Source organism: Rousettus aegyptiacus, unplaced genomic scaffold, assembly GCF_014176215.1.
Source record: "Rousettus aegyptiacus isolate mRouAeg1 unplaced genomic scaffold, mRouAeg1.p scaffold_m13_p_10, whole genome shotgun sequence".
In the NCBI taxonomy this organism is placed as follows: Eukaryota; Metazoa; Chordata; class Mammalia; order Chiroptera; family Pteropodidae; genus Rousettus; species Rousettus aegyptiacus.
Window position 1 is genome coordinate 82,809,671 of NW_023416285.1, and position 17,754 is coordinate 82,827,424.

The window sequence follows — 17,754 nt, forward strand, 5'->3', positions numbered from 1 at the left end:
TGAATTCATTGATGTATTGTTTCAGCTTGCTAAGCTACAGTTAAACTATACTGCAAACATATCACTTTAAAATTTGCTAGAAACCATTTCAGCCATGGTATTGCTAATTGATAAAACAAAATAAAAAATATGATCCATCAAAATAACACTATGAATTCTGTTATAATTTTGTATATATTAAGTGAACCATCTTTCATGTTTCAATAACTTATAACATATTGGAACTTTATGCAATGTGTCTGCTTGGATTGAAAACTCTTTTGAGTAGCAAGCTTATAAGTTGGGTAATTTGTGCAGAATTCTTTGGCATGTAAATTTTAAACAAAATTTTTACATGGATTTTATTATTCCTACCTTCTAAGTATTTAGAGATTTTCTCCAGTCGGACTAGCATGTGAAATTAAAAAAAATTAGAGACATGTAATTATTAATGCATGCATAACATATCAGTTGCTAAGTCAAAAATGAGGTAAAATAGTCCCACCTGAAGTTAAATCAGAACTTCTGCCACTCTTTTTGTCCTCTACAATTTCATAAAATGGACCTATGACCTGTAGTAATTCTTCAACTGTCTCAGTCATTGGCATAGTTTCAAGAATCTGTAATCAAAAGAAACAAATCTTGTGAAATCACAAACTATTAATCTTATCTATACTGGTATCAAATAACATTTAAAATTTATGTATTGGTAATTTCAAGATGTGATATTCATTTATAGGTTCCCAAAGTATCTATGATAATTACATATTTAACGTATATGACCTCCTAGAAAAGTTTCAAGCAAATTAAAGATTTAAAAGTGTTTTCATTTTGAAGGTTATTTCATATAAGCTTCATGTAAAATTTGACATAATAATCTATAAGTTGTGAATTAAAAACTAAGGGCATTAAGGTTAAATAAAATAAAAAACTGTGAGGTTAGTGTAAAATTATTAGGTCCGTTTTTTAACACTGTGGCATTGTTTCTAAAGGGCACAAAAGTAAAGAAATAATAACTACTGTCAGACACCTTTGTAACTATGGGACAACTCAGAATCATCAAATTTAAAAAGCAAGACATACTAACTGAAAACACATTCAAATAACCATCAATGGGTGACTCATAAAAGAAAGTAAAGTATTTCCATATGTGCAATATTTTCAGATATTAAAAAGACTAAGGTTAGCTTTGTGTGTGCCGATTAGAAAAATATCCATGAAGTTTTTTCAAAGGCAAAAAGCTAGTTGCTATAACAGCATGTTTAATATGATGCAATTATTGGTTTTCTCTTTTTTTAATAAGATATGTATCTCTCTGACTTAATCTACAAAAGAGAATTAAAAGTAATTAACACTAAAAAGTTAAAATAGAGGGAATGAGAAACTCATTTTTCATTTTATACTTTTTTCAATGTTTGGGCTTTTTCATTTACATATCTTACTTTTAATGTTAAAATAAACAAATGTATTATTTTAAACAACCAAAACCCTGTATCATTCTTGCACATTTCCTCAGCTCACATGAAGTTTTAAAGTAGACCCTTATACAACAACCTCAGACTCACTAGTCATTCTCCCTGCTTTATTGCTTGTTCAACGCCTTTCACAATAGAATGTAAACTCTGTGGTAAAGGGCTTTCATGTTTTTGATTACTCCTGTACTTCCCGTGCCCAGCACATAGAAGGTATTTAATAAAAAATATAGTTTACAACTCTAAAATTGTTTTTCTAACAACATGCTTTTATTTCTAAACTAAATACAGGAAAGACCATCAGTAGTCTATGATAATCAGCAAGTCTGATTCTGAGCTGGGATATACCCATCACCACCATTACTCTGTGTGTATGTGTGTGTGTGTGTGAGAGAGAGAGAGAGAGAGAGAGAGAGAGAGAGAGAGAGAGAGAGAAGGGAGGGGAGGGGAGGCGGAAGGGGGAGGGAAGGGGATTTTTAAGAGAGACTATACAAGGTGAACTATGTTAACAATAGCTGATCTATGGCCATGCCACCCTGAACGTGCCTGATCTCATCTGATCTCAAAAGATAAGCAGGGTCGGGCCTGGTTAGTACTTGGATAGAAGACCACCTAGGAAGACCAGGTGCTGTAGGCATTGAAAAAAAAAAAAAAAGCTAGTTTTAGTGATGATAATTTAACTGCTGCTCGTATCAATGGATAGGACTGAAAAGAATGCTTTAATCATAAACTGTCTTTTTGCTAAAGGAAATACTTATTGTAAGGCTGGGGCCCTTAAGGAGAGCATTTTTATAGCTTATTATGAATACATGACTTGTAATATATGTGAGTTATAATAATTCTGAGAATTAAATTCAAACCAGAAACTGAAATCATAAGGTAGTATTTCTGTGATATGACCAAAGACACAGCTAATAAATGGCAGATATATGATTCAAACACACGTCAGTACCCTTTACACTATTCCTCAGTGGAACAGTGTATATAAAGACTTAACTGAGCAGAATCTAGAAAGCCAACCACATGCCTTATCCTGGCCCCCTCTCAACACCTCCTTTGATCTTCCAAACCAGATTTCTTTTACTTATCTCTCAACTAAAGATCATTTTTAAAATCTCTTTCTCGAATTTGTTCTTAAACAGGCCCATTCGATTCAGTGTTTGGGTTTCTCACACTCCGCAAAGTAAGGGAGTTAATTATGGACTTGAAACTAAATGGAGTATGTGCTGGTGCTAAGCAAATATAAACACAGTAATTTTTTTTTCAAGAACCTAGAATTTCAGTGGTCAATATAGTCAGTACACAGGTGGTCATAGCGAGATACACCCAGAATTTAAGAGAGAGTTTGAAAATACAAAACCAAGAATCATCTTAGCCATTTATGAAATACTCCTCCTCACTCCAATGCTGAAATAAAAGAAATGTCACACATGCATAGTCACACAGTCCTGTCTCTGTTTGTCTGTCTCTATCTTATACACACACACACACACACACACACACACAAAGATAGAGACAGAGAGAGACACACACACAGAGGCAAGCAGACAGAGGCAAATCTCAGTCTAGGTAACTACAAGTTATCATTGGAAAAGAGGGTCTTTTAAATGTAATTTAATTAAGCCAATTGGATTGTAACTTAACTCACAGAAAGCCAATGTTCAGGACTTGTAGAACTATGGACCAGACCCTTGGCCATGGTAACTCTCAGGTCTCATCCTGAGAGCCTATTCTAATCCTCCCTCTATTACAGTGATTACTCTACCCTCTTAGAAATCTTGAAACAATTAGAAATACAGTTATGCTGGGGCATCTGTATTTCTTTTTAACAAGATTTCTTAAGTACAGTAGTCCCCTTATCTGTGGTTTCACTTTCCACGGTTTTAGTTACCTGTGGCTCAACACGATCTAAAAATATTAAATGAAAAATTCCAGAAATAAACGGCACATTATTCTGAGTAGCATGATAAAATCTCATCCTGGTCATGAATCATTTCTTTGTCCAGAGTCTCCACGATGTTTATGCTCCCTAGACCTTAGTCACTTAGTATCTGTCTCGATTATTAGATCGACTGTCATGGTATCAGAGTGCTTGTGTTTAAGTAACCCCTACTTTATTTCATAATGGCCCAAAAGCACAAGAGTAGTGAAAATGGCAATTCTGTATGCCTAAAAGAAACTGTAAAGTGCTTCCTTTAAGCAAAAAGGTAAGTATGTATAGAAAAAAAAAATAGTATTTATAGTGTTCAGTATGATCTGTGGTTTCAGGAAGTGACTGAGGTCTTGGAACGTATCCCCCACAGATAATGGGGGACTACCGTATACCAATCTCTCTTCAAATTCAACGGACATAATGCACATTAGTAAAGTACTGGCTGAATTTTCTGGAAATCCCCATAAGACAGCCTGTAAAATTATGCAGAAAATAGAATTTTATATTTCCTTCTGATTATGAATCAAAATAAACTTTAAAGAAACAAGGATTATTTTCCCAAAACTGCATTACTCTATTTCCTCAAAACTAAAATCATATTAAATTATTTTAAAAAGGATGTTTGATTCCAGCAACTTTTTTAGTGGTATTTCATAAGATGGTTTATAAATTAAGGGCAATTTTTTATAAAACATTATCTATTTTAACATAAATTAACAAAGTCTCTTAAGTCCCTGAATGCAAAGGCATGGAATGAGATTGATACTAAAAGAGTTAATTCTAAAGAGCATTAATACAGTGATTTGTGATTTATATTTGAAAACACAATTTAATGACTGCTTCAGTTAGTAAATTATTGCTATTAGAAGTCTCAAATTCAGTAATGAAATCTTTGGGACAGATGATTATTTAGAAGCATGAAATTTCACCTACTGATGTCCACAAAGCTAAACCCTGAAAGTAATTTAAAAGACTAATCAAATCTTCAATCTATGCATATCCTACTATATTTAGATTTACCTCTAAAAGTTTCCTACAAACTTTATTATATTCACAATATAAAATGAAAATTTTAAATGTCTCATGAAAATAGATGGTGTATTCTTTTAATTAGAGAAATAATTACAGGAATCTATAGGCACAGTGGAAGCATTTTAAGACAGCTAAAAGGCAGCAGTATAGTTTCAACCTTCCTTGGGAAAAAAAAGTGGAACACATATTGTTTCACCTCCCCCCCCCCCAACTTTAGACTGTGGCTACATCGTGAATTAATAAAATTGGAAAGAAAAATGGGTAAATTTTACTTAATGTGTCAATTCGGCATTACATTACAGTGTGTCCTAAAGTTTATAATGATATTTAAGGTAAAGAAAAAGGAATAGGTAACAAATCAAAAAGACTTTGGATTCTCTCTCTACTTTTGAAAGGCTCCTTTGTTGTTGTGTTACTGATATAGCTTACAGCCAAAAGAAGTAAACTCTGCCCTCTATTATAAACAAAATCCACTAACAAAAACCTGTGAAAATGTAACAAAGGGCACAAGTTAGCAGTGTAGAGATGATTAAAATAAATCAAAACAAAATAAAAACTAGTTTGAGCCCAACAAAGAGAAATTACTACAGAGATTAATACTGTCAAACCATCTGTTAAAAAAAAAAAAAAAAACACTACTCATCTTTACAGATTTTATGTTCAAAGATAATTTAAGATTATCAAACAGATCTAGATTTCATACCAGCTGATCTATCTCCAACATAAAAATTGTCCTTTATAAAAAGCTACTAAGATCATCTTTAAAATCCATTTCTTCATAAATTTGCTCCTCCAAACAATTCCTTGAACAAACTTAAAAGAGGTAGCTAATAAGAAATGAGTTTTTTAGAAGTTACCAGAGAAACTAAATGCATCCTGCTTCTGCAGGATCTTTGCATTCACAGAAAAATGCTTGTACTGAGAAGTACAGCAATGGGTGTAACTCAACTTGTGTGTCTTAAGGTATATAAAAACATTGTTGGTCAGTCTTGCTAACTATTTCTCCTAAATAAAAAGTTCCAAAGAAATGCTTTCAAGGCAGTCCAGGTACTTCCCAGACTCCTAATTTAGGGACATTAATATTTTTAAAGATTCCTATTTCTACACTTTCTGCATAAGTCAACTACAGAGAAAGATAAGAGAGGTGAAAAAAAAAAAAACACAAAATATCACTACGATGTGATGTATCTTAAGAAAAAAACTTACTTTAAGATGAACTTTGACAAGACAGATAAGGCCCTATAATAAAGTCAATAATCTAGATTCTATATTCTAACATATTACAATCTGTTGTTCCTTAAAATAATTTGCCTGGTAACAAACTTAATTAGAACTGTTCTGTATATTTTTATTTTCTCTTGTTAATTACTTTCCCTACCTTTTTCATTTCTTCAACATATGCAATCATGGCTTCCTCTTTGGTCATATCACCCAACGAACTCCAAGCATCCCTGAAAAGAAAATATACAAATTAACAACAAAAAGATAACTGATTTTCAATTGCTCAGAATACAATTTGTAGTTGATGCTACAGCATCATTAATTTAAAACAAGCTATATGTAAAGCCATATTATGTTTATAAAGGATCTCTTTACCCTCGATTTAAATATCAATGAATAAACTAGCAAATGAAAGTGCATTTAAAACTAATAAATATATCACCCATTTATAGACCACAGAATATAGATTAGAGAGACTATATTAGACCACAGAAACTATAGACTGTTTGTAAATATTTGCTAAGAGCTCTTTAAAAGTTTTTTTGTCATTACAGAAATGAATATTTTAAAAGACATTACATGTTGTAAACCAACAGAAATTTTGGTTAAGAGTTTCCGCTAATTTAAAAAAGAGTCTAACTTACACATTTGACAAATGGAAATGGTTTCTTACTTCTAAAAAAACGAAAATGTGAGGGAAGGAAAATTTTAACACCCTAGATAATAGAATAGTCCTTTAAAATTTTTGCCTAAAATGAAAACCTCTTTTTATACACTTTTTCCAGAAGCAGTTTGACTCCATCAAATGTCAATTCTGAGGGGAAATTGTAAATAAATAGTCTTAAAACAGATTAAATAACGTTGCTATTATAGTTAACCTATTATTTTATGACTATTCACAAAGATCTTAGATAAAAGTATTAAGAAATCCTCAAAAGAATTTAGTGACTTCCAATTCAGAGTGAAGAAATTTAGCCATCAAAATGTGTGGCTCTTAAGACATACTTCCCCAATTAGCATACTCTGTTCACAATGTACAGTCTATGTTAGACTATGTCAGATGTTTTGTTAGACATTTATAAAGTCTCCAACAGTATTTAAAACATCAAATGTTAGTCAACTGAATAAATAGCAGAGGGATCTCTGGATATTTGATGATTCTTTTATGTATATTAAAAATCAAATTTCTTTTCAAATACAGTGGGACAGGGGTGATGGCTTAGATAAAATGTTAGTATGACAGTTCCTAAGTCATATTCTTAGTTACTTATTAACCTAAAGGCTCAAAGTAAATGAAGTCACTTGATAAGCAAGTTATTATTTTTCATGGTAGGTCAAAAAGGCAGGAGAGTTTGTTTCTTTTAGTTAGAGAGTTGTTCTTGTCATAAAAACTCCATAAAAGGAAAGGCTACCTGAAAATGCTTTATTGTCTTTTAGGCACCTGTCTCTTTTGATTTTATCGCTTTTCCTTCTTCCCCAAGACTTTCCTATTTGTGTGAAATTGTGCTAAGAGCACACAGAGGATAAAAATTGTATCCTGTACCTAGAAAACTTTATGCACAGAATAATACATAACCACATAAATAACAATCATATGATAATTATGTCATTACAGTAAGATTTCTTTCATAGCTTTCAATATAAAATTACCACTTATATCTTCCAATAGGATCCCAGAATCCAGGCCTTGAAAATTTACAGGGTCCTTCAGTTGCCTGCTTATAGAAGCTATAGAACTTGAGCATCATTTCATTTGTTGGCTGGAATGAACCTATTGGAAACATACATTAAATACAGATCACTTGGAGAATACAACTGATAATCTAAGCCCATAAATTAGCTTAGCGATGTTAATAGTGATTTCTAAATGTTTCATTAATAGTTCAGATAATTATGTATTTCTATCTTATAGAAACAAAAGTTATGGCTGTCAGTTGCTTTATTCTTTCAGTTTAAAAAACTCTTGAGATTTCAGATTTTAATAACAATGCCCAACACAGTTCAATAAATAAAAGAATTAATAAACACACCATATATGTAAAAACACAAGTATATTAAAATAGATAATAACTATGTTATGCATCGGTAATAGATATGATTATTCAAGAATTGTGACAAACCAAAAATGACTAGATAAACGAAAAAAGTTAAATGTATACTCTGCTTAATAAAATTGCAACAGTAAGAAATTCAAATCCTCTTGGCCAAATTTAAATTCCTCAATGGACAGAAACTTTGGCTAAAGGCAGAGTGTACTGTGGTTGAAAAGAATTAATCCAAGATAAATAGGTTTTTCACCACCTATCTCTATAATTCTGGACATATCAAGTTCTTTGAAGGTTGGTTTTCGTATGTTTCTGTGTATCTATAACCTTTTTCATGTTTAAAAATTTCAAATGGTATAAACAAGTACTATAAGTTACAATACTCTTAATAACAGGGAAAAACTGAAATGTAAATGTTTAATGTAAATACTTGGATAAATATGATACACTTATACAAGAGGATAATATATAACTATAGCCCTTAAAATTATATTGTAGAAAAATATAAACACTGGCCTGAGAAAAGTTTCATAATCTACTATAAAATGAGAAAAAAAACAGAAGTTTAACAACAGCATATCCAGTACTATCCATTTTTTCAAAATTAGTATTTATATACATAAAAAGCAGAGTAGAAGGAAACACATCAAATAATTAAAGAGCATCACTCTGGTTAGTAGGCAAACAGATTATTTTGATCATCCTTTTTGGTTCTTTGTGTTTTAAAAAATTTTACATTCAGTGTGTATTACTTTTATACCAAAAATAAAAAAAAAATTTAATAAAAATAAAAATTGTAAAAAGATACTTTTAAAACTTTATAAATTACACAATAAACAGGTAACATGTAGTAATCAAAAACTAATAGTTAATAAACATGAAAATTACAACATGGACAAGATGAGAGCTGGTGTTTCAGGCTTGGCGGAGTAAATAATCAATTCTGAAATCACATTAATAATTATCTACGTAATAGATGCTCATGTAGGAGTGTCTATTACATACAGTATTTTAATGATATTCTAATTCTTTATATAGCAGAGTGGAAAAAATGGAGAAACTACTGTTAAAAATGGTTATCAATTTAACTAACACAAATCTATATTTAAAATATCAAATGCATCATCTTATAATATCTTCAGGAAGTTAATCAAATAAGATTCAAAAGGTTATTGGTTAAGGGGGATGATAAATACATTAGAATAGGTTACAGCAAAGACTGATAAAACATATTGAATGTCTTCTGTGTTTAAGACACTGGATAAAGTATAATTTCTGTCCTTAAGGTGCTCATGCAAGATTAATTTGACATTTGTTTAAAAAATTATCTAAGAACTTAAATTTCTAAAGACCAAGGAAATACCAAACATAGGTGCTATAAAAATTCATTATAATCTTAAGCCTTAAACAAAGATTAAGTAAAAAGGAACAAAAACGATAGGATCTTATTCTCTATAATCAGTTCGGGGCAGCGCAAACAATTTTAAAGTATTATTATAAAAATATTTAATAATTCATCATAACAATATTCTACCTCAATATCAATTTAGTTTCAGGGAATAACAGTATACTGAATATTGTCTAACATAACTGCCATTTGACAGGTTTTCTTAACTTTTCAATACCTTCTTAAATGTTATTTAATAGATACTTTATATTTACATGACTTTCTTAATAAGTGATATGTAATGTCAACAAAGGTAGCAAACAAGAGACATCAAAGTCTAGCTTTATCGATTTTCAAAAAATATATTAAAACGTGTAGTTTAGGAGAAAGGATGAAGGTACAACTTACATAAAACTGAGAATTATGCCTTTCTATAAGCCCTCTTAACTAGGCATTTAAAAAATCAATACCTAAACAGAGGGGAGGGAGCTTGGTGGACTGGGAGAATGGGGTGAAGGATTAAAGAAATACAAATTAGTAATCAATAGATGGTCACAGGGAGCATGGCATAGGGAATGCAGTTACCATTAATATGTTGGCTAGATGGAGGGCCTGGAGAGGGAACGAGCAATTGGGGCGATCGTTTTATGAACTATATAGATACCTAACCAATGTACTATATACTTGAAACTAATTAAAATAAATAAATTTCAAAAGAATCAATACCTTAATAAGTTCCTATAATATTTCTTTATATTTTGTTCACTCACTCTTATCTTCCAATCCCCCATTTGCCCTCCTCCAGTATGATGCTTGAGACTACAAAAAGAATACTATTTTGTGTATATTTATTTCCAACCTTTTTGAATCTGTACTTAGTGAATTTTTATTGAATGGTGTTGAATATTCATTACATAGCCAAATGATTAATAGAGAACATAATATTAAATACTATGGTAATATACTAATGTATTCAGTACCATTAAAAAAATACAGGTTTATTGTGAAAAATAATTCATATATTGCAGGGGGATAGGAAATGAAAAATAAAAGTTACTCTCTCCAAGCTGCTCTACAGAAAAAAAATATTTGAATAATGGTCTTAAACTTCCCAACATTGGTCAAAAGCATAAAATTACAAATTTAGAAAGCTCTGCAAGCCCCAAACAGGATAAATATGAAGAACACCATACCTAGACCAAAGAGAAAGAAAAATCTTCAAAGAAGCCAGAGAAATGACACATTAAATACAAAAGAACATGAATGACTTTTCTCCCAAGCTGCAAAGGTCCAATATGAGTACAAAAAAGAGAAACTAGTACACTAGCAAAAAAAAAAAAAAGTAGTAAATAAATATGTATTTACTAAAAACAAATCGTTTTACAAGTGAATACAGTTCTCAAAAGGCTTAAATAGTAGACTTTGTGAGTATGCGGCACTAGGCAACTCCATGCTAGGTTTTTTTAACACACATATCCACATATCTGCAGTCATTAAGTGACAAGACTTTTGTTTTCAACAATATAACTGCTTAAAAACTGGATAATATATATTTGTCTCTGGCTTGAAAGATCAGCAGGTACTTAAGTCATATTCGATACTTCCCCTTCAATTACATTTCTTTTAAAAGCAGAAAAGTAGCTTAAGCAGGAGTAGAAGCAGAAAGGTTCAAGGAGATAAGGTTCAGAAACTGGGCCCTCAGGCCTTTGCAGGCGGCTTCCTCAATGGGGGTGCGGGGGCGTGCGGGGGTGCTAATGCACGTACCATTTTTCGGCAAACTCTGGATCACCTTCACCGCCGCCTCAAACCTGGTTTCATGCACGGATCTCGTGTCCGCCATCTCCAGCCGCCAGCGCCGGCCCCCGTCCCAAGGTCTGTCGGCTGGGATCAGACAGCAGCAGCACCAGCTTTCCCAAGAGCCTGCATGAAACTAGAACATGGAGCGCAGCCGCGGATCAACATGCCCAAAGGGAGGAGGCCCAAGAGGGCAGCTGGTCGATTCCCCTGCCCTATCCAGGCCAAACAAACCGAGGTGGCCCGGCTCCTTCCTCCTCCCCGGGGCGTGACTAAGGTCGAGAAGCCAGCACGCGAAGACAGAACTCACCGAAAGGAAAAGCATCTCTAGCATAAGGCGGAAAGGCTCCGGCCCCTGGTGGTCGCGGAGCCGCTCTCCCACCCGCAGGACCCCAGTGGAGCAGCCACACCCCCCATCCCGGCGGGGTCGCTCTGTGGGTCCGCGCCCTCCTCACAGCCCCGCCCCACAACCGCAAGACGCCCCACTCGCCGCCGCCGCAGCCGCCGCCGCGCAGCAAACTCCACCCACTCTCCCCGCGGCAGCAGCGCTGATGCGCGCTAGCGGTCCGTTCCTTGAGAAAAGAGCCCGAGGAGAGGGAAAGGAAGAGAAGTGGGGTGGGTCGGCGGGAGACCTGGTGCGCCCCTTTGGAACAGGCCGGAGCGGCGGGTCAGCACTAGCGCATCGCGACAGGCAGACCGCGAACGGACGCGGGGTTTGCAAGCTGTGCCAAAGCAGCGCGTTGGTACCGCTGGACAAAAACACGACTGAGTGGTCATCAGCGCCTGCCGTCTCTGTTAGGTTAAGGTCAGAGGAAGGTAATGGTCACACGCAGGAGGCTATAGATCGAGAGAGGCTTGGTGCGAACCTTAAATTCTGCTATTGCAGTTCTGTGACCTAGGGCAAGTTAACTTAGACTATTCGGTATTAATCTTTACACAACCCTAAAGGGTAGATGAAAGGATTAGGGATGCTGGCTGGAGGCGCTTAGTAGTGCTTGGTTCTCACGACTTCGACAGCTTTAGCCCCTAGACAAGGACGTGCGAGCAACAACCAAAGGAAGGAGAGGGGAAGTCACTGCTACTACACTGGGCCAGGGGAGGAAGAGTACCACCTAACAACGAGCCCCGCACAGCACAGCTCCAGTACGATCTAATAAGCGACAGGGCGTTGGGGAGGGACGAACGAGGAGCTAGTACGGATCGCCAACCTCAGAAAGGGGTACTCTGGGCCTTCACCTTTTTCGCACAGCATCCCGCATCCTCAGGCATCTAGGAACCGCCCCTAGGCCCAACGTGGGGACACTGATATGGGTAGTGGCGGTGGATGGAGTCCTCCGACCCGAATACCCCAAAGTCGCCGGGTCGTTTTATGTAAGTTCGAGGATAAGTTAGGAGGGTTACTAGCACAGGTCTAGGCGCAGACTATAAGTTACTCTTCCGTCGGAGCCGCAGTGCCGGCTTTTACCTTAGTATTGCCGGGCAAGGCCTGTCCAGTAATGTCCCCGACGCCCCACCTTCGCCCGCCCCCGCGCGCTTGTGGGAAATGTAGTCCCCCTGACGAGGCGCTTCCGGACACCTCCCCTGGGCGATGCGCTTTCCTCCCACCTGTTCCGGTTCAGTCTCTTGGTCCCGCAGGCGCTTGAGACGTTGAGGCGGAAATCCCTCCTTCCTACGTGTTTGCAGTTGGTACAAATACAGAATTCTACATCCGCTTCCAGCAAAAGGGGGCACTTTGGTATCTTTCAGAGATATCCTGGTGTGTTTGGACTTGAACTGTAGAATTAGAGTCTAATTTCTTGCTTCTGATGCTTACTAATTTTGAGATTAGGTATAAGAAAACAAAGAGTACTGTTCAGGTAATAAAAACTGCAGTTTACTGAGAACCGGGTATTTGCCAGAAGTGTAAGACATATTTCAAAAACGCCCTGGGGTATTCACGAATGAAGAAAGTTGCCCTAAGTCCCACAGCTTAATAAGTAACAGAGCCAGGAGTCCATTAAAAAAAACTTTTGCTTTAAATCTTGTTCTTTTAACAGGATAGTAAACTGTAAGAGTTTAACAATTTTTCTAATATATTCAAACCGGAAACATTTTGTGTTTAATATCTACTGCTTGCTCCACTCCTTTCTTGCTCTCTTATTATACATTCTTTCCAGTTCCAATCTCAGTCTTACTTACATATGAAAAGGCTTGAGTGTTTATTCCTAATCTAGGACTTTATATTGACACCTGTTCATTAAACTTATGTAAGAAGCTGATTTATCGTGTGGTTTACAGTCTTTAGATAATGATGGATAAGAATTTTCTGCCAATGATTTCTGTTGAATTTCCTTTTGCTGGTAGTGTGTATTTCCAATCAAGGAGAATAACACAGAAAGAAAATTGAGGTTATTTAGATAAAGATGTTTAAAAAGTAACTTTCATATAGCTATACTGGTGTAGATGTGGTAACTCCTGACATGTGATGACGAATATGATAGATTGAATCAATTCCAATTATGCGAACCTGTAATTCTACCTAAAATATATGAAATACCAATGTCTTTCAATACTTTCAGTACAGTGCCTAATATTGAGATATTGACATATAACATTAGTTTCAGTTGCACAACATGATTCAATAATATAGATATTACAGAATGATCACCACAATGAGTAAAGCATATTTTTTTTTGAGTAAAGCATTATTAATCAGGTGTTTCTAGAGATGTTTCAATTATCTTAACCAATTAGGTGCAATGGTTTACCATTGTAGCGACCGTGACAGTAATAACAGTTGAGGCAGGTAAAAGGCTGAATCAAAACTTAAAAGGAAAATCTGGGAAATGAGATGTCTATAGAGTGCTTTAAAAAGCAGCAACATATTTTTGGAAATCTACAGGCCTCACATATACGCAGGGTTGTGCAAATGCCCAGGAGACGCTGAGAAGACCTTAATGTCTTACCTCTGACTGAACTTGATGCTTTAGAGGACCAGGATGTGAAGGCTAGGGTAATATTGTAAATCACCTGCCAGAGGATTGAAGGCATGCCCTAGCACAGCCCCCAGCCTTTTTTGGTACCAGGGACAGGAGCTCCTATGAGAATCTAATGCCTGATGATCTGAGGTGGAGCTGAAGCAGTGATGCTAGTGCTGGGGAGTGGCTGCAAATACAGATGAAGCTCTACTCGCTTGCTGCTCACCTCCTGCTGTGCAGCCGGGTTCCTAACAGGCCACTGACCAGTACTGATCCATGGCCCGGGGGTTGGGGACTCCTGCCCTAGTGTACGTGTGCGCGCGCGCGCACGCGCGCGCACACACACACACACACACACACACCTATTCAGCAAAGGCTGGGTCACTCACTTCTTGGTTCAAAGAATTAAAGAAAATCCCTATCCAATTGTTTGCTGACCATTAAAGTTACTGGGTAGATATTTTAATGCCCACACATGACGAAGAATATAGCTATTGTGGGAATAGCACAGAAAAGCTATTAAACAAACAAATGACATACAGCAACAGGAGCAAATCCTGGGGAGGATGGGGAAAAATATGATTTCAAGAGTTGCCACTTATAATAATTAAAATGTCCAGTTTTCATCAACGACAACAAAAAATGAGACATGTGGAAAACGAGGAAGGATCATGTAAAGAAAAAGAGCAATTAACAGAAACTGTCCCTGAGGAAGTCCCGACACTGGACTTATGGAATTTTATCCCTTATTTAACCCTTGGTCAGATGCCATTGTGTGTGTGTAACCTGCACAATTATACATGGTAATACTGAATAGCACCCAGGCCACGTGTGTATGTATTGTAAAATTTTTCCCGGTTGTAATGGACACATGACACTATTGTTTGCTTTGCTTATCTCCTCTCGGGAAACTCCCCAAAGAAGCAAGCAAAATGTGGTTCAAGTAGCTGTTCTACTGCTTTTTGATCATGTCTCCATTGCCAAAGCCGATGATTGGGAAAATGAGCCAATTCAGGTTGGACTCATCAGATTTTCTTTTCGAGAAATCTGGGTTTGGAATTGAGAGATTTCAAACTCAAGATGGGCTTCTTGAGTGGTAGAGATGAAAAACTTGGAAGCCAATTTTGCTGTGTTCTCCGTCATTTAGAAAGAGTGGGGAAAACAAAGCAAATAGAAAAAACTTTTTGGCAAAGAAATAAGACACTAAATTAGAATATAGCTTGGGTTGCTACTGGCCTTTCAAATAATTTGTACCAGTACTTTCTTAGCACTGAATGCATTTCTGTTTTCAGATTCTGTGAGTAAACCTGAATTTTCATAATAAAATCCTTTTTTTTCTTTTTCTCATTTTTTCCTTATGCTATCTTGACTTGTTTCCTATAACTTTGAACTAAAGAAATACTTTATATGGATTGTCGTTTGTCTTTAAAACTTTTAAATATTATTTTGTTCACTTGTGTTAGTCAAGAAAAGAAATTATTAGATATTTCCAACAGTCAAGGATTTATAAAACCATTGGAAGTATTGAAAATTCAGTAAAGGGCCATCTCTAGCCTCCGGTTCACCACTAGGTTAAAAGAATGAGATACTTGTTATTGCTGGCAAGATCAGCTGTTCCAGAACCCACTCTGATTGTCACAGACACTTGCAGCATCTTACTGAAGTTGAGAAAGGAAGTGGGGGAGGATATGTTAATTCAGCAGCTTCCCAAATTAACAAGTGATTAATTCATTCAAATTGTACTGGAAATATTGAGGCTTCTGTAAAAGAAAAAAAACACAACATGAGGTTTCACTTAACGGCTATATTTTTTCCTCTAGGACTCCAGGCACCTTGCATTTTTAGCCATTGCTAATTTTTATTTATTTCATGATAACGGCTTGCTCCACACTAAAATAACAATGGTATTCTGCATTGGCTTGGCTTAATGTGCCTAGAAAGGTCTTCCTCCCTGTGGTAAATGAATACTAATCAGACCTGCCTGAAAACTAGCCCGTGGATTAAGCCTGCTATACAAATATTATGACTGCATAAAAGGACTTGCACCATGAATTATTATAAAATTTGAAAGAGGGCTAACAATTCATTCTACCCCCTGAATTGTCTTGTTTTGTGTGGGCCTTGCCAAACTATCAGAGTGTTCTATTAACTTTCTTTTTTTCTGGGGATTCCTGGATTGTATTGTTAATCCAAAAAGAAGCAAGGAGAGGTATAGTTGAGGGTTGTAGAACCTTAGAGTGTGAATTAACTCCATGTAATGGCCAGAGTTGTGCCCCCACTCCCCCAAAATTCGTATGTTGAAATCCTAACCTATGCACCTTAGAAAATGCATGTATTTGGATATAAGGCCTTGAAAGAGGTTAATTGAGGTTAAATGAGGTCATAGGCTATGTCATTAATCCAATATGACTAGTGTCTTTAGCCAAAGAGAGATTAGGACCCATAGACTACATAGAAAAGTCCATGTGAGGACACAGCAAGAAGATGGCCAACTATGAACCAAGGAGAAAAGGCCTCAGGAGAAAACAAACCTGCCGACACCTTGTTCTTGGACTCCTAGCCTCCAGAACTGTGAGAAAATAAATTTCTGTTTTTTAGGCCCATGTTCGTGGTATTTTGTTATGGCAGCTTGAGCAGAGTATTACACTACCCCCCTCCACCTCTTTTTTTTTTTGTAAAGAATATGATCATCTCATGGTTGTAGTGAATGGGAACAGCAAGGGTTTGGGGGAGAATTCTGGTTGCCTGACTCCTAGTTTCTTTCCACCATACTACATAGTACTCTTCATTCTGGTTTGTTGATCACCTACTATAGGTTTAGTATCCTGGGATCCAGTACTGTGAATTAACTTTACAGAAGTCGAAGGTTCACTAACTATGCAACATAGCTCTTTGAGTGCCAAATAACAAAATAAACAATTTATGTACCAAGATAGCCCAAATTGTTCTTTCTCTAGGCACATTCCTTAATCCTCCAGAAATAAGGTATTTATGATTGTCAAGCCATCTGCTATTTCAAAGTGGAACACATGAAATTTCAATTTCTTCCTGTGCACATGTGCAGTTTGCAGTTACAAATTGTTTTTCATGACCAGATTGATTAGCTCAACTAGACATCCATGAAATGAAATCTATGAGATCTGATTTTCAGCTGAGCCTAAGAAGTTAAGTTTAATACAAACACTTATTCTTTATTGCGTTGGGATTTATTTGAAAGGCACCTCATGATAATTTATTTGCACAAAACCAACAGAAAAATACTAAATGAATAAATATTATAAAAATTCACATTATGGGAGAGAAGTTGGATTCTGAAAAGTTAGCATGATGCTTGTAATTTACCATCACTACGTCTACCTGCAATTCTTCCTTGTTTTTTTTTAGGCAAGGCAACCCTCGATTGGCCTCACAGATTGCAAGGACCTTGTCAATTTACAATCCCTTATTTTTTGATTTTTTACACCTACAGCACCTGGTCTTCCTAAGTGATCTGCCATCCAAGTACTAACCAGGCCCGAATCTGCTTAGCTTCCAAGACCTTGACTGTTTTTAGTCACCTTTATCACTTGAGAAAGCAAGTTGTCCCCTGTTTTTGGATTGTGTGCTTAATTTTTCATTGTATGTCAAAGGCAACAGAAATACATGATTTTCCCCTGTTTTTTAATATTTGAAGCAAAGGAATTTTCTCCGACATGTGCTTTTATTTGGTACTTTTTTTGGATCAGCTTCAGTTAGCTATAATTTAGTTACAATATAACACAAATTTTTGTGATTTTTAAAAATTATTTAATTAATTTATTTTTTATGATGACATTGGTTAATGAAATCCAATAAGTTTCAGCTGTATATTTTAACAGCAAGGCATATATATATTTACACTGTGTGTTCACCTCCCATAGTTAGATTTCTTTCTGTCACCACATACTTGACCCTT

General features: G+C 35.9%; 1 protein-coding gene and 1 pseudogene across 6 annotated transcripts in view; one reads left to right on the forward strand and one right to left on the reverse strand.

The window, feature by feature from the left end:
• The window catches only part of ACBD5 (acyl-CoA binding domain containing 5), a 32,695-nt gene extending 20,283 nt beyond the window's left edge, over window positions 1-12,412 (reverse strand). The window contains exons 1-5 of one of the 6 annotated variants that reach the window (XM_016131492.2): window positions 12,329-12,412; window positions 10,834-10,999; window positions 7,288-7,408; window positions 5,795-5,867; window positions 485-599 (exon numbers count right to left, since the gene is read on the reverse strand). In XM_016131492.2, the coding sequence (XP_015986978.1) occupies window positions 485-599; window positions 5,795-5,867; window positions 7,288-7,408; window positions 10,834-10,909 (385 nt within the window). In that variant the 5' untranslated portion in view covers window positions 10,910-10,999; window positions 12,329-12,412. Of the gene's footprint in view, window positions 1-484; window positions 600-5,794; window positions 5,868-7,287; window positions 7,409-10,833; window positions 11,000-11,173; window positions 11,318-11,495; window positions 11,619-12,099; window positions 12,306-12,328 lie in introns of those variants that run through there. The other 5 variants (XM_016131491.2, XM_016131489.2, XM_016131493.2 and 2 more) reach the window with 5 other exon arrangements.
• LOC118608771 lies at window positions 1,970-2,088 on the forward strand (annotated as a pseudogene).
• Window positions 12,413-17,754: the final 5,342 nt, after the last annotated feature.